General features: G+C 32.6%; 1 protein-coding gene across 1 annotated transcript; it reads right to left on the minus strand.

Moving 5' to 3' along the window:
* Positions 1-2,517: 2,517 nt before the first annotated feature.
* On the minus strand, positions 2,518-9,786 carry LOC123536163 (thyroid transcription factor 1-like). The gene is made up of 2 exons (XM_045319076.2): positions 9,006-9,786; positions 2,518-4,381 (listed from the first exon to the last, which is right to left on the minus strand). The coding sequence occupies exons 1-2, from the start codon at positions 9,376-9,378 to the stop codon at positions 3,630-3,632; spliced, it is 1,125 nt and encodes a 374-aa protein (XP_045175011.1). The 5' UTR covers positions 9,379-9,786; the 3' UTR covers positions 2,518-3,629.
* Positions 9,787-24,299: the final 14,513 nt, after the last annotated feature.

The following is a 24,299-nucleotide window of genomic DNA, read 5'->3' on the forward strand; positions in this document are numbered from 1 at the left end:
AATTCTGCCAAACTCAGCCGAGCCAATATGAAAAAATAAAATCAGAGCCAATACGAGAAAAAAGGTCCATATACGGGATTCGAGCAACTGACTTGTTAAACTGAAGGGGTAAATATGGAGTTGAATAACAAAATCATCATTAATCAAGTGATATCATATGGTTATGTTGTTTCCTCTCTGTCAGTCGTATTGGCAATCTACCTTGTACGACCATCCTCAAACAAATAAAACATTATTAGTCAATTATGCAATATTGGACATAATATTAGGTCATATGAACCATTACCAAACTCGAATTAGCCAAGGTGAAAACAATTATGGCCAATACGAGAAGACAGGACCAAAAAATATACGGGATTTAAGTATTTCGATAGGTTAAATTAAGGAGGATGGGCATTACTGAGTTGAGAAAAAAAATCGTTAATCAAGTTATTCATACTGGCCTTAGTACTTCTCTTCTGCCAGTCGTAATGGTGCTCGATCGTTGACCTTAGGCCAATACGACCTGGCACCAATGACCATATTGGACAAATAACAAAGCCAAAATGAAATCAGTTGAACGTGAATAAGTTTAGCCACACTTTCGGACAGTTCAACGCCTTTAAAATCTCATCATTTTCAAAGAACTGTTACATATCTTCAATTTGATGCATTTGCAATAATGTTCCAGCGTTGAAATTTCACATAACTAGGTGGAACGTAGTGTTCAACAATTGTTTATTTCTATTTGTTTACAGATGGCATTCATTTTTAAAGGGAGACAACTTTTTGAGAATATTCTAAGTACGGTAGAACATGTAATGGACAGGTAGATTGTTGGTAAAGATAGTGTTTGTTTAGCAAAAACTTCTGTGTTTTGATGATATACTTCTAAATCTTAAATTGTGTTATATGAATAATTTCGCATATAGATCTAGAGGTTGCGCCATGTTGATTTAGAACATGTTTTAAGAAGATCGACTTGTATCATGTTTTATGAATAACTTGTGCCATGTTGACTTGTAGCATCTTAAAAAATATATGTATAGCATGTTACATAAATAAGTTAAGCCATGTTGATTTGAATGAACTAATCGCTGTGTTGACTTATAGCATGGTATATGATGCGTGTAGACTTATATCTTGTAATGAATATCTTAATCTATGTTGACTTATAGTATGATATATGATGCGTGTAGACTTATATCTTGTAATGAATATGTTAATCCATGTTGACTTATAGTATGATATATGATGCGTGTAGACTTATATCTTGTAATGAATATGTTAAGCCATGTTGACTTATAGTATGATATATGAGTAAGTTGTGTCATGTTGCCTTATATCATGTTATGAATAATTTGCGCCATGCTAATTTATAGCATATTATAATTATAAATTATTTGTGCCATGTCGACTGGTATATAAATAAGTTACGTCATGTTGAATCATATCGTTAAATTTAAAAGAACTTCAAGGGAGGTAATCGGAACATTCCAGTTTTCAAAATACCTTGATTAGTTTTGAATTTATCGTCAAAAATCGACTTTAAACAGGGTATTTTCAATTATAAACATCAGTCATTTTGGACAAAAAACAACAACAGTCTTTAAAATTTAAATGTTGACTTTATATGTTGATAGATTAGTATGAACCATTGAGGACATCTTAACTGGCATAAAAAAAAATCTTTTTAAACCTTTTTTTCACAGAGAAAAGTACATTTTGGTCATAAAATTGAGATAAAAGATTTCTTTAAAGCTCAAAAAGGCTACCCGTGAGGACGTTTAGAATAAAATAGGACTTTTATCTGGATTTTTATCTGCAAATATCAGTTTACTGCTGTTGTTAACTTACAAGTGAACACCAGATAATCAACAAATATGATACAATGTAAACTTTCTTACACAGAAAATATCTATTTTAATAAAGAAGGTTCTGACTGGAAATATAACTTGTTCTGAAATATCTTTCATGTTTTTACCATATTGAAAAACCGAATAAAAAAAGGAAAGTGAAAAAAACCAAAACAGGATAAAATAAATATGTCTACCATCTGTAGTGTTTTAGGACAGTAAAATGATTGATACTTTGAAGTTATCTAAATCGTGTTTAAAAGTACTTATAACTCATAAAATGCCAGGAATAGTGTTGTGCTGGTATTTTAATGTAAACAAATGAATGCTTATGATTTATAAATCACTTACTAGTATTTTTTGAATTTTTTATTTGTGTATTATACAATTCTTATCCCTTCGTCATATGTGCTAATACAAAAGGCTGACCACAGGTTATATACAGTATGTACACTCACAATCAAGTATACTAGTATAGATTTTCATCAGTGTGAGTAATTTCATTTCCGATTATTGATTAATGCCATGCATGTACAAATAAACGATTGAAAAGTTTATCTGTATCCAGTTATCTCTACATAACGGCTGTTATGTATAATGAGGAGTTATCTTGTTTCTGTGGTGTTTCTATCACTCACTTCCATCCTTCACATTCGCACACAAATAAAAGAAGAACCAAATGTACAATTTCTTTAAATATAATTTATTGATTGTCATTTTTAACCAATAAACGTCTTAAACATATAAATTATACAATAATTCTGGAACACAGACTATATCCCAGGGTCTGGACGACAAATAGTAAGCTGTACATAGAAAACGAGACAAAAGGGTCCTCCGGCACGATCGTTCGTGCACTCTACATAAATAGTTAAATTTAAAACCATTCAAGAAATTTGGCAGTAGATAAAATAAAGTATAACAATTCCATAGTGATAGTTGCAATATAAATCATTTTTTCCTTCTGATTGTTTATTACTGTAGTTATGTTATTGGTAGGTCTGTGTACGCATGCTTTTGATTAATGTATACAGTAATCATGGAGCAGATTACAAACTACTACTTTATTCGTGAACACAACACGTCTTTGTTGATGGGAAATTTAATTCATATGACAGTGTAAAAGTCTGCTTATAAACAAAAAAGTATAAATAAAAGTATAAAAGCACATTATATAAAATCCCAATTATAGAAAAAAGAACTTGTGCGATTTTTAACGGGTAGATTCATTATATAACTGTTTTTTTTTTTTTTTTTAAATGTGCTTATTTCTTGATGACCGTGTTTTTCATTTTATGAACAAATTGAAGTATCCGAGGTTTTTCTGTTGTTGTTTTTTTTCAATAACAGAAACCTTTGGGATAGAAATAAATTTCATGCCCCAACACATAACTACAAGGTTCAATAATATCTTAGATATATTTTATATGGACGTCCTGTCATATGTGCCAAATAAATTGTGATAGATGAAGCGGATTTCTCTGGTGACAATGAGTATTTATTGCCGACAGAAAAAACTCCTAAAATCTAAGTATTAAAGTATGCATCAATGCAAATAGCTGCATGTTTAAATAAAATGTTCATAAATGGTCACAGTCGCCTTATGTCATCTCTAAGTTTGGGGAGTGTAACTAAATTCTTTCCTATCTTTTATTTTATAGCACGTTGCGTTTGTGCAAACCAATAAAGCAGAGGTTTAACGGGCGTTAAACTTGGGAAGGGTAAACACTGATCAATGAAGACGGAAACAATAAAAATCCTTTAACACGTTTCGTGATTGTCTTCAATGTTCCGTCACCATGTTCGTCCACTAAGTAAGTACGGTGAGGCTCCATTCATTACAGCCGGGGTGGGGTAATTTATGCTATTATATATCCCTGACGATGGAGACGACAACGATGATGATGATGATGAAAAACAATGCGTAGATGAATTAACAGATGACATCGTATTTCCATGTAGGTGAGGGGCACCATTTACCTTGGCACTAGAAGAGCTGTGAACATGAACAGGGCTGGAACCAGTCTGATTATGTGATGCGGAACTCACACGGGGTTGCGCATGCGCAGGTTGTGTATTCTGAGAGTCAGTGTTTCCATTATTAGAACATGGCTTCCCGTCCTTGACTAAAACAGGAACTGCCACTTTTTTGGGCGAACTCTGAGTGTTCTGAGATTGTTGTGGTGAATTTTCGCTCGTATTTGAGCTTGTACTTGAGTCTAATTTGTCTTTGTCCTTCTGTTGACGTTTGCACTTATACCGGTGATTCTGGAACCATATTTTAACTTGAGTTGGGGTAAGATTGATCATGCTGGCTAGATGTTCTCTCTCCGGGGCCGAGAGATACTTCTGCTGTTTAAATCTTCTCTCAAGTTCATACACTTGTGCTTGAGAGAAAAGTATCCTCCGTTTCCGGCGTTGAGTGAGTGGGAACTGCATTGCCTTGTTGTGATCTAAGCCAGGGATTCCCATGTTGCTCATGTGATTCATACCGGACGACATCGGGGACATTGCGCACGAGCTCTGACCACTCATCAGGCGGGAAACTGTAAATAAAGATAAAGATATTACTAAAAGATAAATACAACATTAATCTATAAGTAAGTAAGTTAATTACTTATTTTTAAACATCTATAGATGAAAAAATACCTATTAATACATCTAAAAAAATAGATTTACGTCGAAAAATTAAAATAAAAAGAGGCCTGAATTTAGTTTATGTGATCTCTACTAGAGTTTTTTTCCTAAAAGCTAGTAGCCCTTGAGATAATAACTTTGCTTTTTGATTATTATACTTTTAGCGCATGCTTTTTGTAACATATTTCGTGTAAATGTATATATTTTTGAAGGCCTCGTGGAAAACTGACTTGTTTAAGTGTGTTCCCTCGTTAAATTAAGTCTTTATTATTATTATTATTATTATTATTATTATTATTATTATTAAGTTCACGGCAAGAATCAAATCTATAAAGTGTTTTTATTTTCATTACTTTATTTTCTCTTATAAACACTTGTATATCTTGTAGTTTATTATTGCTCGAGTTAATATGATGTTATTTTTTGTTTTCGTTTTTTTCTATCTACAGCTTAAGGGAAGGATTTAATGTTGTCAGAACTTGTTGTCCGACCCTTTTGCCCTTTGATTATGTATGTTTGAATTGTTATTGTAATAACTTCATATCAAAAAGCAATAAAATATGATTAAATCAATCAAATCTATAGGAAGATTCTTAAATACTGATGTACAAAATATCGAAACGCCCACGAGATTTTTTTCCTATTTTTTTTTTTCATTTTACTTTTATGATATGCATTGAGATTTTATTTTAAACATGAGAGTGTAATGATTAATAAAGTCAAACTGCATTTTTTGATTTCGTAGTCCAGAATGGCAAAAAAACATATTGAACAAGAATCATACAGAAAAACAATTTAAGCTGCAACTTTGTTCTAAATTGTGAATCCCATTTTCGCCTCGCTAAATTGTTGCTGTCTTCGACGTACTTTAAATAAAATGATTTTAAAACTATGCCAGTAACGATTTAATCTATTATGGAATATTTATTTTACTTTATTATTTTGTTACTGTCAAAACTTTCAGTGTGTGTTGCGTTTTTTTCTGCTTACACTGTCGCATTTTAATTGAGTATTGTTTTTATGCATTTAATTTTTCCCTGAATAATAAACAATGAAATCAAAATAAACGAAAAAATTTACTGGCAGACATTTCAAAGATATTTCAATTTGCCAAAATCATCGATTCATTTCGTCGAAATTTTGGTATTACAAAATATTTTTCTTTAACATGGTGCTAATATTATTTCAATTGTCCAAACTAAAGCCGTTTGTCAAACGCGCCGCAAAATTATTTTTACAAGACGTGCAAAGAGAAAATCGGATAGAACAATTTGCCGAACAGGTGGTGTAAGCCTGCAAGGAAAGATTAACCTGTTGAAAATAATCTTAACACCTTGTCGTATTTATTAGAAAAATATTGTTTAGGATCGGCTTTTCGTTGCAAATACATTGATTTCTAAAAATCTCAATCCGATTCTGTGTCATTTTAATAACTGATACAATGAAATATTCCAAGCCTATACATGATAATTAGCGAAATATTATTATGGAATTTAAGTTGCTGATTTTTAAAATTAAACAATTTTGTGATTTGCTCTTTCTCTATCAAATGAATCAAATCAAATTTGATATACTTAAGTTTGTTCTTTAATAAGGGAGGACTTTTACCCTGTTTTGCTTTTATTCTAGATAGAAATGATATAGCGTTTGAAGTACTTAGTCTATAATTTAGCCCCATGCTTAAATACGCCCCTTTCATTGAGTACCTGGTGCCTTTTTTGATTTTTATATTTGTATATTATCAGTCTGTCTTGTTTTTTTTTTTTTTAATTTTATATGATTTTATTAAACTCAACTTTGAGTTGTTATATATTCAGTATTATAAAAACAATGTTGAATGTACAATGTGTACAATAACAACAGGAAAATAAACTACAAAACTACATGCAGTTAACAATAAATTATAAACAATAAACTTTAACAATACATAACTAATAGTATTCATGCAACTTATTACAAATTCCTTAAATAATTTTATCACGATTTATTTTGATGTAACTGATAGTATAATAAAAAAATGAATTAATATTATTTCCATATATAGAGTACACACACAATAAAAATAATAGTAATTATTTATTTACATCCTAGCAATATTGACAAAAAAAAATCAGAAGTAAAACATATTTCTACATTATTGCTCAATAAGTAAAGGTTTAATTGTTTAATTGTCGTGGGTACGTATGGATGGTAAGCGCGCTGTAAAAAGAATACAACAGAAAGGCGCGTTTTGGCAGATTCGATTGAAAAGCTATAATTATCTCTGTGTGAGTTTCCTATTTCAGACACAGTGTCGAATTCCTGACTTTATTAACAAATGAAAGTGAATATGTCTTTGTAAGAATATGAATGACACTGTACAACTGGTAAATGAGTTTCTGAACTGTGTATTTCACGGATCTGGGTTTTATTTAATAAGTTATTAAAAGCACGATGCTAACATGTACATTCCCGACTATCAGTTGATGCAATAGGAAACAAGACCATGACACCCAACAAAAACTCTTACAGCGCTGTCTGTTAGTTAGTGTTATATTGGGTAAATAATTGAACAACAACATACATCTAAACAAAATACAAAATAATTTTATTGAATGTTTCTGCACATTTCCCCTATAGATATAAAGAATGGTCAGCTAGGCGCGTGTATACAGAGCATACCCTTAGTTCTATGCTAGAAACGGATTTTCTTCATTTTTCTTTCATTTTTTCACCAAAACATGCTGTGCTTTAAAACTTGTGTATTTTGATGCTATGTGTATAATAATTTTATAGTTTTCTTTCTTGAAAAAGAGTTAAATATTCCGGCGCTTGATTATCTTGTTTTAATTATTTTTTTTATAACTTAGAAACTGAAGACAACCTGTATAACATATAATCAAGAGTTTTTATTCCAAAAATGTAGATCTTTTAAACTCCGTATATAGAAATTATTGGATCTCTATTTATTTGAAAAAATATATATATATTCAAGCAACTCAGCAATGGATCTTGAAACACAACGTTCTTGTTTTGTTGAATATCTCATGTATTTTTCTTTAATTCTTACATAATCTATATGATTTAAAAATCGCATTATTATAAACGGTTAATACAACAATAAAAATGTATATGTTACATGACAGGAACCATATTTACTCAAACCGCGCGTATCAAATTGCCTTGTTTGTCCAGCAAATGTCTTTATCAAGCAAACTTGTCCAAACTTTGGTATAACTGTAATCAGTTAACGTTTATTTTCAACTTTGGAGCCGATTTCATGTTGATCAGGAAAACACTACTTGAAAAAGTTGGGCTTTATCTCCGGAGCCCGACTTGGGCTCTCAAAATTTGACGTGTGACACCTGCATGTATACACAACGTGACCCGATACCGCCCTTTTGTTTTAATGTCTGCTACACCGCAATGATATTTAAACAGACGACTTTTGATGTTGAATTCGAACATAATACATATGTTATCATATATTTTAATGAAACGGTACCATAACAATTATCAGACTTACAAAGCCGTTATTTTCTTAAAAAACATAGAAAATATTTTATTATTTACAGACATGTCCTTCTGGTTTTAATTCGTGATTATGACAGTGGATTTTTTTCCTTACAATTGCTCGGCATGCGGGAAAATTTATTTTGTTATATTCTTGTTTCTTGTATGCTATATACAAAGTGCATTGAAGTTGATACATTGATTCTGTTACTTCGTACAGTGGTGAAGTCAATAACATATGTATGTTTTTATCAAATCTTTGATGAATGTTTGTACATTATATTGTTTATTATAATCTCATCCCCTACAGACATAAGTAAAAATTATATATCCAAAAGCATTAAAATATGTAAATGGTTATAATTTTTCAGAATTAGAAGAGACTTAATAATAAACTACTTTAAATTCATATTAATAAAACTAAACGTTCACTCATATTACATATTTATATGTAACACTTCGTAACACCAGTGTTAATCCTACAGAAGGTATCTCTGCAGTTACAGACATGAAAACACAGAAATAAACAGAACAGAAATAAACAATTAAAAAAAAAAAGATATGCCTAAACACAGCAGTAAAGGCAAAAAAAAAAATAAATACTTAATTCTTAAGTTTTCTTATTTCGCCGGAATAGTTATTCTTTTCTCCAAAATAATTTAGAATAGTCGGAAGACTTTATCATAACTTATGTGTTGCACGAGAAACTCGAGCTCTGTATGGATATATGCAAGATCTATACGGATGGTTATTTTTATGTTCCATGTTACCCAGATCAAGCGTTCTTTTTATCAGTGTTTATCTTTAGATGTTTACGCATTTCGGGAAATCAGTTTAACAAAATTACAGAAAATATTACAAAACACCATTACAAAAATATGTCAAATATTTTAATTTTCGTTTAACAAGTACGCTTTACTAGAAAGTATGTAGTTCAGAATGCATTCAGACCGACGCACTGAAAATTGTACAAATGTTGTTATATATATTAGTTTTTTTATGCCTTTTATATAAATACTTTATAAATTTAAAAGTACTTACTTGTAAGCCTATGGTCAGGAGAACCTGCATTGTACCAGTTGGTTCCATTCCGCATCATAGGGTCTGTGTAATAATCCCCACCGTTACAGTACTGGGATGTAAAGCTCGGTGTGTGATGGCTTAGTGGCGGCACGTAGTTATGGTACGGGTTTGTGACCGGCACACTCATGGCACTCATACTGTTCATACTTCCGACTCCTCCCTGCGAACCCGAGCCGCGATAACTGTAAGCCCCAAGGCCCGGGATTCCTGTCTCCCCGAACGTCGTTTTGCGTAGTGGTAAGTTAAAATTAGAAAAGTTTTGTAACTCCTCAATAGGATTCAATATATCTGTCACAGAGAATGGTGTACTATGCTTAGGACTGACGGACATAACGTCCTTAATCTTGAACACTCGAGTCGCGTCTCCAATGTCACTTTATCACTATTCCGTTTAAGTACCTCGCTACTCCAAGAACCAATCTACATCTTTAGGATGAATTTAAATGTCGAAATTTTTTTAAGTCCTACAAATTATCAGCCGAAGGATGTATGCGCATGCGTAGAACGGGTATCGAAGTATCTATTCCTGCTTAATCCCACCTTCTCCGGATAATGGGCGGAGTCTTTTGACAAATCACTATCATCCAGCAGCTTTATTATCCTCTATGGTAATAATGATGACAATTTACAAGCTTCTGTAGGCTTCCGCACCGCAGGGCAATTAATGCTTTGAATTTTGACACCAGATCATCTCCAGCTAATTTTTAATAATCAAGAAAATGTGATTAGATGCTTTGGAAAGTTTAAAGCACGTCCAAGTAGTCAGTGTCTGAATTAAGATATAAAATTTCAACATTAAACGCAGCCTTTTATAGCAGATTAAGTAAAAAGGCTTGTAGTAAGGCGATTAAATATATCTTACGGGGGCGTGGTTTCGTGTCTTAAGAGCCGGCTGATGCATATTTTCTGACTTTTAAAAAATAATTTTACCTTATATTGTCTATCAAAAGTCCTCCACCACACAAGAACAAAGTGACTATCATAAAGGCAAACAGTTAACATGTCAAAAACATACCAGAAGTTATTTACTATTTAGGCCTACTGTCCGTCTAACTCTTTGCAAAGATAATTAACTATTGTAAATATATGAAATATTCTTTAAAGTGAAGAATATTAAGGATAATCTAGACTGGTTTAAAAGATCTTGTTGTGGCTAATATCGCTATTCATCGGATATCAACGGGCTGTTGTGGAGGAGAACTATAGACCCTTAGAAAAAGTTCCAGTATTTTCTTTACACTCTAGAATATTTTCAGTCGAATCTTAATCCAATCTCCAACCAAAAATAAGACAGGATAAACGAAAAAAAAAAAAAAAAAAAAAAAAAAAGATCAAACAAAATAAAATTGTCAGTCATAGTACCAGTGGTGACAGATTATAGCAATTGTTTTATGTTTTGCACATTAAGATAGCAATGGTAATCTGACAATGACCTAGACAACCAAATTTAAACGAATGCTACAAAATTACAAGTAAAAATAATTTACTTGTATATAACAAACAAATACCAAAATGATAAAGAGATTCACTCACACTAAGTTAATGTACACATTCAACAAAATATGCAGCATTCTGCTTTCGTTTGAAAACTTTAATCAAATATACATGATATATGGTTGAGTCTGTGGGCAGTACCATTCGTTAGTCTGTGAGCTTTGTATTCTGTCCATATTTTAGATGGAAAATGTGTTGGTAAAATAAATTGAATAGAATAGTCAAATGAAACTGGGTTACTGAATTCTGTACATTTCAGTTTGATTTTTTTTTTTATTTAACATCGTCGAGAATATGCAGTATTTGTGAAAGAAGTTTGTACTGATATAATGTGTACGTAAATGCTTTTATTTTCTTGTTGTTGTTGTTACAATGGTATAATATGATAATTACACCACAATGCAACTCGACTGTACTTAATCAATATTGAAGATAGTGATAAGTTGGCGACAATCAAAGTTCTGTTTTATCTTTTGATAGTTCAATGCTTTCGCAACACTAACTGGACAATGCCGTAATAATTCATAATCAGTGCAATGACAATGCAAGTGCGTGTGCTAATATTTTTCCAATAATATTTTTGCGACTTAATATCGGATTTGGGCCTTCTTTCTCACCTATACTAATGTGTTTTGAAAAGAATTTATCGGAGAAGAATTGTGATCAGACTTCATAAGTATATATTTATAGGAGGATTTTGCTTAGTCGGTTAACAGCGCTATAATACAAGGAACAGGTGTGACAATTACGCTGAGGTTAACAGGATTTTAACACCAGGACACGCGCTTCGCACCAAAATTAAACGGAAAGAAAACTTGACGTTTCTTTATTAAAATATATAGAGTATATTCATTTTTCCAGTGAACACCATGTTTTAACCATTTTATAGTTTCATACCAGTGAAAAAATAATCGATATTTTTCAGGTTGAAATTAACATATATATTTTTCACTCTAATATTCAGATAATTCCATGAAAAACGTGTGATAAATCATATATAGGCTTAGCAATGGCAATATACATGGAAAGTTTTCTATATATATTCATTTCTGTTATATAGCAATGCCACTTTTCTGAAAGGTATTTACGTCTTTTAAATAACAAACTTTTATAATCGTATTTTGACAAGCAGGACAGCATATCAAATAATCTAAGTATCTGTCAACAATGCATTTAATTGTGAAGTAAAACATAAAAATATGCATCTACCACAAGTCTTTTTTTTTTTTTTTTTAAATATTTCATTACTTCAAGCATTCATTTGAAAATTTTCTACAACCAAGTGAATTTAATGAAATCTATATTTTTGGTATGAAACCCACTTTTATATTTTTCAAACAAGCGTTTAGAAAGTAAATTTACAAACTAAATCATAGTAAAAATAAAGACCTGTCAAAATACATATAGGCAGAAGTTCAAATAAAACATTCAACATTTTTTAGGTTATCAAAACTGCGTGAAAATGTTTACATATCCATGTTTAAAAGTAGCACAATGTCAGTGTGTGTCCTAATTCATTTTCACAGATTAGAAGTCTAAGAGTCATTGAAAACTGGCAAAAGCTGAGTAACCTGACCCCTATTTAACACTTTAAAACATTACAGGCGATATTATCTAAACACCAGTAATTAACCGGTAATTCGGAAGTGGTGGTTCCTGTATAATCCGAATTTTGTTGATCGAGTAAATGTTTTTCCTCGGATCACGAGACCTTTCTCAATAGCATCTATTTACCGACTATGCCAAGAGGGCTTCCTTTCTGTTTAATTTTGTTATTTAGATATATTAAGAAGGAGGGGCATACCGTTTACTTAAATTCTACTCAAATTTACTAAAATGTAAGTAAACACGACAACAATGGGACACATTCAGTCGTACTTATTTTGTTCTCTCAGCTGAAATATAGAATAACAGATTAGTTCCATGCCAAATTTTATTAAATAAAACCTTTGTTGAAACTGAGTGCCTACCGTTAAAACTTTTAAAACAAATATAAAATCTATTAGTTTTTTTCCACAAAATCATTTTAAGTCTATAATCAAATAAAGTTGGAATTACCGTCAGAATCCTTTTATTTTTTTCACCAAAAAAAAAAAAAAAGGAGAAAATATCTCGGCACGAAAAATGAATAACGTGTAATTACATAATTATTTGAGCCGCACTATGAGAAAACTAACATAGTGCATTTGCGACCAGTATGAATCCAGACCAGCCTGCGCTTCCGCGCAGTCTCGTCAGGATCCATGCCGGTCGTTAACGGTTTCTCTAATTGCAATAGGCTTTGAAAGCGAACAGTATGCATCCTGACCAGACTGCACGGATGCGCAGGCTGGTCTGGATCCATACTGGTCGCAAATGCACTATGTTGGTTTTCACATGGCGCGGCTCATTTTTATTTTTGTCTATGTGGTAGGGCAACTAGGACTGTCTCATGCACGCTGTGCACCACACTCTGTCCACAGACAATCAAAAGAAGATTCTTTATAATGATTTTATGATGATGCTAATATTCGCATGATTAGCTGTCTTCACTCGGTACTTGTTTGGAAGGGATTTGACACAGTGACCTAATTTCATTTATTTGAGACAAAGAAAAAAACATGCCAGAACCAGAGAAAAATAGTTCAAGCATGGCTAATTCATGTATCCCAAATGTACAGAGGATATTTCCTTTTTACTGCGTAAGAGCAAAATATCCTTTCCCGGGTAAATATTAGATGCAATAATTCCGCCAGTGAAAGATTTTGTTATCTTGTATCTAAAAGAAAACAACATTTGTTTTTTCTTTTAATTTTTTTTTTGTGGGGTGGGGGGAAGGGGGTGGTGGGGTTGTGTTAACGGCGTTTGAACCTTTTTTATCGATTTATTTCACCGTTATATTTCAATAATTCACAGGAAACATGTAGTAAAATACAATGTATCTAAAATATGAGGCTAATAACGGATTATCAACTAGTTATACCTCACTTCTGTCTATTGTCTTATCAGGACAATATATTACACATCTCCACCATTTCCAAATGCTCCAATCTAATTATCAGTAAAAATTTACGACCGAGTCAATAAATATAATATATAAATTTTATGGACGGTATTTTGATGTTACTGCTGTTTGCTTCCCGGCAATAAAAGTGGCATAACATCCAACTGTTCCAGGTCATGTGATATATTCCCGCTGTTTTATAGCCGCCATGTTTGATTTGTTATGTCGTCTGCAAAATTATAGGACCATAAGTGGTACTGAAAATGCTTTAAATGAAATTGCATTTATAATGAGCATTTTTGTAGATGAAATATTATATAATTTTGAAAAGTTTTCCTTTAAGCCTAAATAGAAGTCATCGTGAAAAATATAACGCTTCTGGACCAAGACAAAAACAGTTTATGACCAGTTACATGCAATATCATTTAAGAGTAAATATGTTTTATCAAATGCAAACAATATATCTTGGACATCGTGAAAACTTTATGGGCACTTTGATTTTAGGGCGTATTATATACGGTTAATGCATTGGTCGCCCTAAAAATAGTGTTCTGTGCATGCCTAGGGATCTGAAACGTATTAACCAAAGAATTAATGAATGCATATTCGTTACTAGATTCTTTTTTATTATATCGACAATTCAATTTTTAGATATTTTAAAGAATAATATATTCATAAATAAAACATGTGCACGAACACGGGTATCTAAATGAAATACTAGTACAAAAGCGCGCAATGTAGTCCGGATGTATTTTGATGCGTTATTGGTTGATATAGTGTAATGTCCAGTCTCGGGGTATATTTCTGAAATGACGGTCAATCAAATTATTTGCTAAGTAAATAGAGCAGGTATGAGAGTCAACATAACCGTAACACTATCCTCGCTATTGCTTCTCTAGGTAATCTCCACAATTCTACATCCGAGTAAACAAAATGGCAGTAATCCTATCGAAAAATTTGGCGAACAGGATGTTTGCTTTAAATAAAATTTGTGTGAAATTCGATAAAATTTAATTTTACATTTCCATCCAATTGCAGTTAAAGTTAGATAAAAACCAACCATTGTCAGGTGTTATTTCGGCTGAACATCCCCGACCCCATGTCGCTCTTTGTGCAACTTTGTAACTTGGCCAAAGAGTAATTCTTGTATTCAATAGAGTAAGCACCGATGTGTTTTTTTTTCTTTCTCTCACCTGCATTGTTTTTGTGTTTTTTTTTCGCAGCAATTTAACGAATACACATCGCTAGAAGCTTTAATCTGTAAAAGCAATATACAAAATGTATATGTTCAAATGGTATGGTAAGTGATTTATGACCCAGCACCGTAAACCAAAGTTGCAATTATACCAAATTTAAGAATATATTTTTTCTCCTAATGATTAACTTACCGAATCTTCACTAAAATTTATACCTATTGAAAACTCGAAATTGATATGTGTAAACATTTCGTGTATCTTTCCTTTAATATTTACACGAACGGCTCTTGTTATGTTGAAGAACCTCTTAAGTGGAGTGAAAAGTGCTCTTTCTAACCTCGCGAAACGACGACAGGGCACAGATTTCTCTGTCCCATCCATACAGAAGGTTAACACATCAAAACAAAGAATATACCATTTCTTACTTTTCACACATTTAATTAGAATCAAATATGGCTATCAAATAGAGAAAGTATTGTCATTTTCAATGTCGTATAAAGACATCAAAGAGAGCTACATCTAAAATATGATTTACATTTCATTTGTAGAATGATAATTGGTGTCGAGTGGGGAAAGGTCCCCAAAGGTGTTTGATGTGGGTATTGATTGCGTTAGTGAGCAAAACTGCCGAACATGTCCGATATAAGGGTAGATTTTATATCTAATCAAAGCACGTGCGCACGCCTAAGAAAGTATGCTGTGTCATATTAAAGACTAGCCAGTAATTTTACGATTTCAGGGAGACTCGTCAAAATACCAGCACTACGAGGTCATTGTTTAGGAATCTGATTTGGTCGCGAAATATAGCGGAAAGTAGTACAACTTCTACGATATCTCTCGGTACAAAACAAAATCACATTTGTTAAAGGAAACGGTTTTTCATATATACGACAACCCACTCCCCATTCTTTTTAAATACAACTTATCAATCGAATACAATTGTTCTTCATTTGTGCATCATACATTGATGAAAACGTAAGACAATTCGGATTATGAAAATAGATTTTTGTATTTTTTTTAAAAAAAAAAGCACAACATTTCTATCAGTTTCAGAAGGAAATATTTCGAAATGCAGTCAATACAGACAAGACAGCTTAACCAGTGTAAAAGTAGCCCTGTTCTACCTTCACCTTCTACACGTAGTCCTTCTGTGGCTAACATTTGTATCAGGGTATTTGAAAATTCTCTTTGGGGATAAGAAATAAACTGAGACCGGACGGAGAGACAATTAATGTGTATCCCCAGGAAAAGAGAAGGTGGAGGAGATTTGTATCCCAAGAATGAGAGCGGGTGTGGGGAGACTTCATTTCTTATGTCTCTACACCTACTATACACGAAATTAAGAATGAGAAAAGTCCCTGTCCCCGTTGAATACATCCATTAGAGATACTCGTTCTTAGACTTTCTACTTGTTTTTATTTTTATAAAATGAAATTGTTTCATTTACTCAAAATCTATATTTAGTGACGCTTGGGTGAAATATAACTTTATACTGCATGAACGTGTAACATCGGTACATGTATGTATATACACGTTCACATCTTTATTTTCGCCATTTAATTTGATTATACATATACAAATATTCACGTGATATTTTCACTTATAAATAAATGCAAATTCCGGTGTAGATGACAACTCTTTGACGGAGATCCATTCGTCTATGATTTAGACAATTGCGCAGCTTTCATGTAGTAGAGTGTAGCATAAGTACATTTACTACCCGCTTTTCTAAGTTTTTTTTTCTCTCTAATATAAACGGATCAAATATTTTTATCAAGATTTCAAAAAGGTTCAAACAGTAGAGGGTCAAACCATGTGGTAAATTGTTTCCCTAAGAAAATAATCTGGTTTGTTTGAGAGAAATAGTTAATTCTGCTATCAACTTTCCTTTGAAGATCAACATTTACAATTGATTTTCAGTGCACGGCAAATATTGCTTCAAAACGAAAACTAGAATATTCATAATATCTTTTAAGTAGTTTTAAAGATTTATCGAATTTCCTTCAATGAACAAAACCTGGATTCTTCTTGAAATGAATACGAGTGATTAGCTAGCTCTTACCAAGGTAAACAATGTATACAATATATTACAGCACACTGGCTGAGACAAAACACCAGTACAGTCCTTACAATCAATTTATTGAAGAAGAAGGGTGCTTCACGAGAGAGGTTTAAGGAGATGGCAATATTAACACTGTTTGAGATGACAGGATTTACTAATTTAAGTAATTTAAACGCTGTTTCTAATAAATAATTGTAAATAAAGAACATGTAAGAATCAAGAGTTCTTTAAGTATTTTAGCGGAGAAGATACATTTCAATAACAGATGTAGCAACACTCATAAATCATTGCTTACAGAATACTATGCTGGATAGAAAATATAAACCCGTAACCAGACGATATTGTTCAAATATTTGACACCCTTTAATTGACAGTAACAACACAGTTTGTAACAACTATGGCCATAGGTGCAGTGTTTCCTAAATGATGAATACTTTAAAGGGCAAAGAATGCCTGACAATAAATCAATTTTATATGAAAGCCATCCCCAAGCCTTTCACAACGCTGAAATAATTTTTAAAAATCGGACCACTATTGTAAAAGACATGACAGTATGAAATTTAAGAAAATGGCTGACCATATAGGCAGCCATTTTTATGTTTATGACGTCATTTACACACTGCTGAATTCTTTATTTAGCAAATAACCTTTTAAATAGATTAATTTTATATGTTTTTTTGAGTTTAAGTATAAAATTTCGTAATTTCTTTCATTATAGCTCGAAAAAATACAGCACTGTTTTATAGAAACAAGTAAATACAGTTCAAATATGTATCTAGAAATTTAATAAATCCGCTATTTTGTTTTTTTCTAGCCATGGAAACAAAATAGCCCCCATTTTGATCAAATATTTAAATGCTCATAACTTTCTCATTTTTTTAAGCCGATTTTGAAATTCTTACAATTCTTAAGAAATTCTAGAAGAAGTAATTAACATAAGAACAACATTGCCTTTCCCTTAAAACTAGCAAGCATACCCTATAACAACGTCTTCTCCACATATCTCTTAATAATTGTATTCACAAAATCAAATGTAACCTATTACAGATAAGCCACCATCACTGAACTAAAACTACATGCAACAAATTCCACATTCTCGTGCCCAGTAGAATGCAAAATCCCATAACTCTCACTATTCGTGTACAGTACAGCCCCAACCTCAGTCTACAGCTATTGTCTCTCTTTTCTTGTTTTAACTTTGGCGTTGTAGACGTTTTATTCTTTCTTTACCTTACTTTTACTCTTACCAGATTTGCGCCTCCACTGATTGTGACGGAGTAACATGTAGATGTAGATGAAGCCAACTTCCGGTATGATCCAGCGCTTCCTGGATATCGTGAAAAATAGACACAAACAACAAGGATAGCGGTTTGTAAGTCTCCAGTCTTTGACAGTTTTGATTTTGCGGACACTCGATGTCAATCAAAGTGTTTAACATTTCCTCGATGTATTAATCTAGTTAACGTTGATGGATTGTTTGTATATATTAAGATTTAATAGTGTGCTAAAGTAAAGAAGGCCGGTCAAGTTAAGCCTCAACTTTATAAACAGTTAGACTGTTGATATATCAGAAACAGACCACGAATTCATAACAGAAATTATTGCAACATTTCTATTTCTTTGTTCGTTGTTTTGTAAACGTAAATCAATACTTGCAGTCTAAATTCTCTAACCTGCTGCAACTTCCTTCAACTGTCGCCGTTCTTACAATTCCCGGAAATACGAGGATAAATCTATCTTCTGTTTTCCATGGGGAAAAAACGATGAAAATGTAAACTGTGATAACTTGACAATACTGTGGTTGATGATGGTACTTGGGCAAGTTGTCTAGTTTAATGAGCGGTTATTGTAATCTCTGTAACCACCGTTCATGAATCTGTACAGCAAAGATCAACCGTACAAGCTTAATCCAGGGGTAGTTTCGTCTCAGATTTGTACCATACATAAACCTCCAATGCCTTCGAGGATTCTGAAAAAAAGTGAGTGCGATTTAATTAGTATTACCAGTCTAGTTCTGATCTGGACATGCAAGCAATGTTTTAAAATGAAAAAAAAAAAGGTCTTACTGTATTGCTGCATTTATTAACAATAGACAATGAATACTTTAAATGCACTTTGTAGATAACTCGTTAGTACATTCAAAAATGGACCAACATTTTAAAATGTATACATTAACCACAAACACGAACTGTTAGTAAGAACCATTAAAAGATTCTACTGATGGCAGGGACCCAGAGAGTGATAAATGTAAGCGACTGGGCCATGTTTAGACGAGGGCTTACTGTAAGTGTCCGGCTATCTATAAGTTGTCTCACTTCGGGATTAATGCTAAATCCTTTAATAGTTTTGATATGATACAAGCGGCGTTATTTTATCCAGTTATGGGTATCATGTCAATTATTTATAGCACCGAAATTAATTTATCATGTACCGGATTATTTGTGTATTCACAATTTCCTCAACTCATCCGCTATACTTAAAGTTGTTTCCCGTGTCAAACAGGCGTTACCAATTTTTTACCTTCAATTTGAATGCGGGATCTAATGGAGAAAAAAACCATGTCCATTATTTCTGGTCTCTTTCAAGAAATATGTCAAACGTTTTTTTTTCGCGAATTTCTTCTTTCTGTACAAGAGCTTATGTACCATTCAACGGGTCTCTATTAGTACTTGTAGAAAGGTTTTGAAGTTTTGCATTATCATATTTGATTTTAATTTCATGACAAAATATCCACTCATAACAGAGAAGTATTGTCTTGTAAACACTGCGGTCTAAACTTATATGTGCCAGCGCAACACTAGTCAGTTTGAAATATTCTAAAAACTATTATCTGGTCAGAACGCATTTAGAAAATATGTTGTAAATAACAACGAAATCAAAATTTGACAATATGATTCTATTTTACGACTTCAACCCATTCTTTAGAAAGTCGCAAAAATGCATAATTTTATGAAGGAGCTAACAGCGAATAATAATAATAATAATAATAATAATAATAGTTTCAGTTTATTGGCAAATCAGCATTTATACAATGTCTTTGGCCATTTTCAAACACATTAAATAAATAAATATGGCCAAGAGGTTGAACATATAAACATACAATAAACAAACAATTACAATACACATTATAAGTATTACACATTTCTAAGAAGCAGCAATAACTGTAAGTTTTTCCTTTCTAATTTTCATTGCACTAAACACATATTTTGCAAGATTTCTAATGGTTCTGATGCCCAAGAACTATTTTTGATAAATTGTTGGCGTAAATGTGCAAATGACAGACAACAAAGTAGGAAATGGTATTCACTTTCAACTTGATTTCTGGTACATTTTACATATCCTGTTATCTCTGTCGATTGCGTGGAATCTGCTACTTTCTATTTCAAGACTGTGTGAACTAAGCCTAAATCTAATTTTTTCACTCTGTAAAACATCGAGATATTTTTCAAATTTGAATTCTGTTTTAAACTTTACACAGTATTGCATCCGTTGGCTGGTTACTTAAAATATCGTTCCAATTCTGAACATTTTAATAAATAATAATAATAATAGCCATCATCATCTGATTTTAATCCGTCATAAAATATACATATTAAAATGTCCAGAATTTATGAAAAAAAAGTTAGAAGGAATAACAAAAGCAACAATTATAATAGTAATATTTAAGAAATCGAATATCATATAAATAAATTGCATTCCTTGAGAGATGATTACTCCGAGAAATATGAATATATCGATCGAAACTATTACGTACATTTTTATGAGTTTTCAAAAAAGGAGCAATCTTAAAATAAATAAAATAATATTATTTCATGATTCGATTTTCTTGATATTTTTTTTTATTCGCAACATATTGCTCTAAGATTACGAAAAAAAAAGTGGTTTCAGTAATGTTACAAACACTCGCTAAATATCACATTTATAGCGTTAAGATTTGTTAAGATTTTATGTGCACATCATGATATTTGAAATGAATTTTACTCGTTGATAATATACAATATAAATCTAAAACTGATATATATATATATATATATATATATATATATATATATATATATATATATATATATATATATATATATATATATATATATATATATTTCAAATTTCAACTCCAATATCAAACTCCAATATAATTTAGATTGATCATAAGATTACTTCTATTATGGATATATGTAATGTGGTGAAAGGAGCTAACGTGTCTTTTTGAATCATTTCATTTCAGTAAGTGATATTCTAGACCGTGTGGTCTCCTGTAAATTCTAGTTGTATCCATGCTCATACATTTTTCCTGTTGCTTTTTTTCATTGACCGTTGACATGATCGTCAGATCAAATTGTCAGTAGGCCTACCATTTACAATTACATCAAATATAAGAGAAAATACTTACCCGCCATTTGTACTTTGGTAATGTATTTTCAGACGAGGATTGAGCTGGCGCTGTTTAACACAATAGCGGGAATAAACAGATCATTTATCATGTATTTTATGAATTTAACATTTTTTATCAGTCCATTATAAATTCAGGTGCTTATAAATATGGGTTTATACGACAGCGCTATTATATCCCTCGTAAATTCTGAACCACTTCAGTCAAAGAATTGCCAAATTTCGTCGAGTTCAAATAAAAAGGCAATAACTTTTCGTTGATAAAATGACTAAAATATGAGGTACGTGCAAGTTAGTGTCCTCTCATAGACAATAAATATGTCGGGAATGAGGGGCGATGGGTGCCATTGAAAACTGTAAAATATATAACAGTGTTTATTCAACGAGGAGTCAAGAACTTTAGATTTTACAGAATAATTTTAGTTGATACATGGGACAATGAGACGTGCGTGTGTACTAGGACACATCGAGGCCGTTTTGCACCGCTTTGTGGCCATTTAATAACGACTTTCCCTTTTCGGGTCTGATACTAAACTCATTTCAAAAAGACACGTCTATTCCGTTTTGTTTTTTTTTGTATATTTTTTAAAATATATTTTACAAACATATGAACTGATATATTCTGACTAATTTCTTCAGAAAATTTTAAGAGGCCCTTGCCCTCGTCCGAGTTTCTGAAATACAGAATAATTGGAGAAATCTGGAAAACACTGTGAAACACAACATAATAACGATTAAAGAGAAATCTAGATATTTGGTCGTTTTGTACAAGCAAACATCTCTAAAGACACTTGAAATCTGTTGGGTTTCGCAAGTTTTGAATGGATAACACAAATAGCCGCTACTATACGGATCTCTCGGACAATGCAGTCCATTTTTCTCACTGGTTAATGAACAGAAAAAATACTAGTATAATCCGTAATACAGGTGTCCGTATTTGTTAAGCCCCAACACCTGTGGCTTAACGCGAAATTAAGAGGTTTTGAAAACTACAACAGTTCCAAATCGTAAATCCTTCCATTACTGAAACCTGCAATTCAATATGTAGGGAAAAATGTTAGGTTTTATTGTATAAAATACTGACACTAAATCCTCGAACAAACTTACCACGCTTAATTAGTTTTAAGTAGAATTCTAACACCTTATTTATTGTTAATTCACCCCTTATAGAAGCTTAAAATCAAGTCAGAAATGAATGGCCATCATGTCCGTAATTAAGATTATGAAAAATCATCTAAACTTGTTTTATTTCTTGTCATTGAATGTGTTTTAAAACGCTCAATGTTTCAAGAAGTTGTTAAACTTGATTTGAATTGAGAGAAGGGGATATATTTTTGAAGATGACTGAAGATATCTTGACGTGCGGATCAAATGTCTACAATAACCCTTTAGCCTGTAGATAGATTGGCCAGTAAGAGGGCATATCATAGAGTAAGGACCGTTCAAGAGACAAGATTATTAAAATTGAAAGATCGAGTACTAAGCCCTTAACACAAGCTTCTTTATTTATTTGAAGGCAATTTAAACAGAGGCGGACAGGAAAGTCGTGAGTGATGTCTATAATTTAATAAACAGTTAAATGAATTCTAGTTCATTTGCTCTGAATCATATAACACTGGAAACTTAGATCCAATTTAGGGACTAATTTTTGAGTCGATTGCACAATGTTGATAAAGGGTCTCATTTCGAAGTTGTGGAGGAATATTTTCTTCCTTATTAAACATACCATCCAGTTTTCTTTTATTAAATTTTACTGTTACAGTAGTACTAAAACTGTCTTCCAAGAGAGAGTAATTTAAAAAGAATATCAGGCTTAAGGCTTTTAAAAAATTTAGTGTTCAATTTGAACCCGTTGTACTTAGATTTGTAGGTTGCAGTGTTTGATCGTCCAAGAAATTCGACCGCTGCACTTTCGTTTATCGTAAAATTCAGGATGTAAATACATAGCATTTAGATTGTAGGAAACCGACATTGTCTGATCTGTAGCGACATCAAAAGACAGTGTCAGATATCATATGTAGCAACATCAATTAGAACGGTAGGAAACCGACATTGTCAGATCTGTAGCGACATCAACTAGAATGACAGGAAACCGACATTGTCAAATCTGTAGCGAGATCAACTAGAATGGCAGGAAACAGACAGTGTCAGATCTGTAGCGACATCAACTAGAATGACAGGAAACCGACATTGTCAGATCTGTAGCGACATCAACTAGAATGGCAGGAAACAGACAGTGTCAGATCTGTAGCGAGCGACATCAACTAGAATGACAGGAAACCGACATTGTCAGATCTGTAGCGACATCAACTAGAATGACAGAAAACCGACATTGTCAGATCTGTAGCGACATCAACTAGAATGGTAGGAAACCGACAGTGTCAGATCTGTAGCGACATCAACTAGAATGACAGGAAACCGACATTGTCAGATCTGTAGCGACATCAACTAGAATGACAGGAAACAGACATTGTCAGATCTGCAGCATGACTGGAAACCGACATTGTCAGATCTGTAGCGACATCAACTAGAATGACAGGAAACCGACATTGTCAGATCTGTAGCGACATCAACTAGAATGGTAGGAAACCGACAGTGTCAGATCTGTAGTGACATCAACTAGAATGACAGGAAACCGACAGTGTCAGATCTGTAGCGACATCAACTAGAATGGTAGGAAACCGACGGTGCCAGATCTGTAGCGACATCAACTAGAATGACAGGAAATAGACATTGTCAACAGGAAACCGACATTGTCAGATCTGTAGCGACATCAACTAGGATGACAGGAAACCGGCATTGTCAGATATGTAGCGACATCAACTAGAATGACAGGAAACCGACAGTGTCAGATCTATAGCGACATTAACTAGAATGACAGAAAACCGACATTGTCAGATCTGTAGCGACATCAACTAGAATGGTAGGAAACCGACAGTGTCAGATCTGTAGCGACATCAACTAGAATAGCATGAAGTCGACAGTGTCAGATCTGTAGCGACATCAACTAGAATCGCAGGAAACCGACATTGTCAGATCTGTAGCAACATCAACTAGAATGGTAAGAAACCGACAGTTTCAGATCTGTAGCAACATCAGCTAGAATGGCATGAAATCGACAGTGTCAG

This window comes from Mercenaria mercenaria, chromosome 1 (genome assembly GCF_021730395.1).
Source record: "Mercenaria mercenaria strain notata chromosome 1, MADL_Memer_1, whole genome shotgun sequence".
Classification (NCBI taxonomy): domain Eukaryota; kingdom Metazoa; phylum Mollusca; class Bivalvia; order Venerida; family Veneridae; genus Mercenaria; species Mercenaria mercenaria.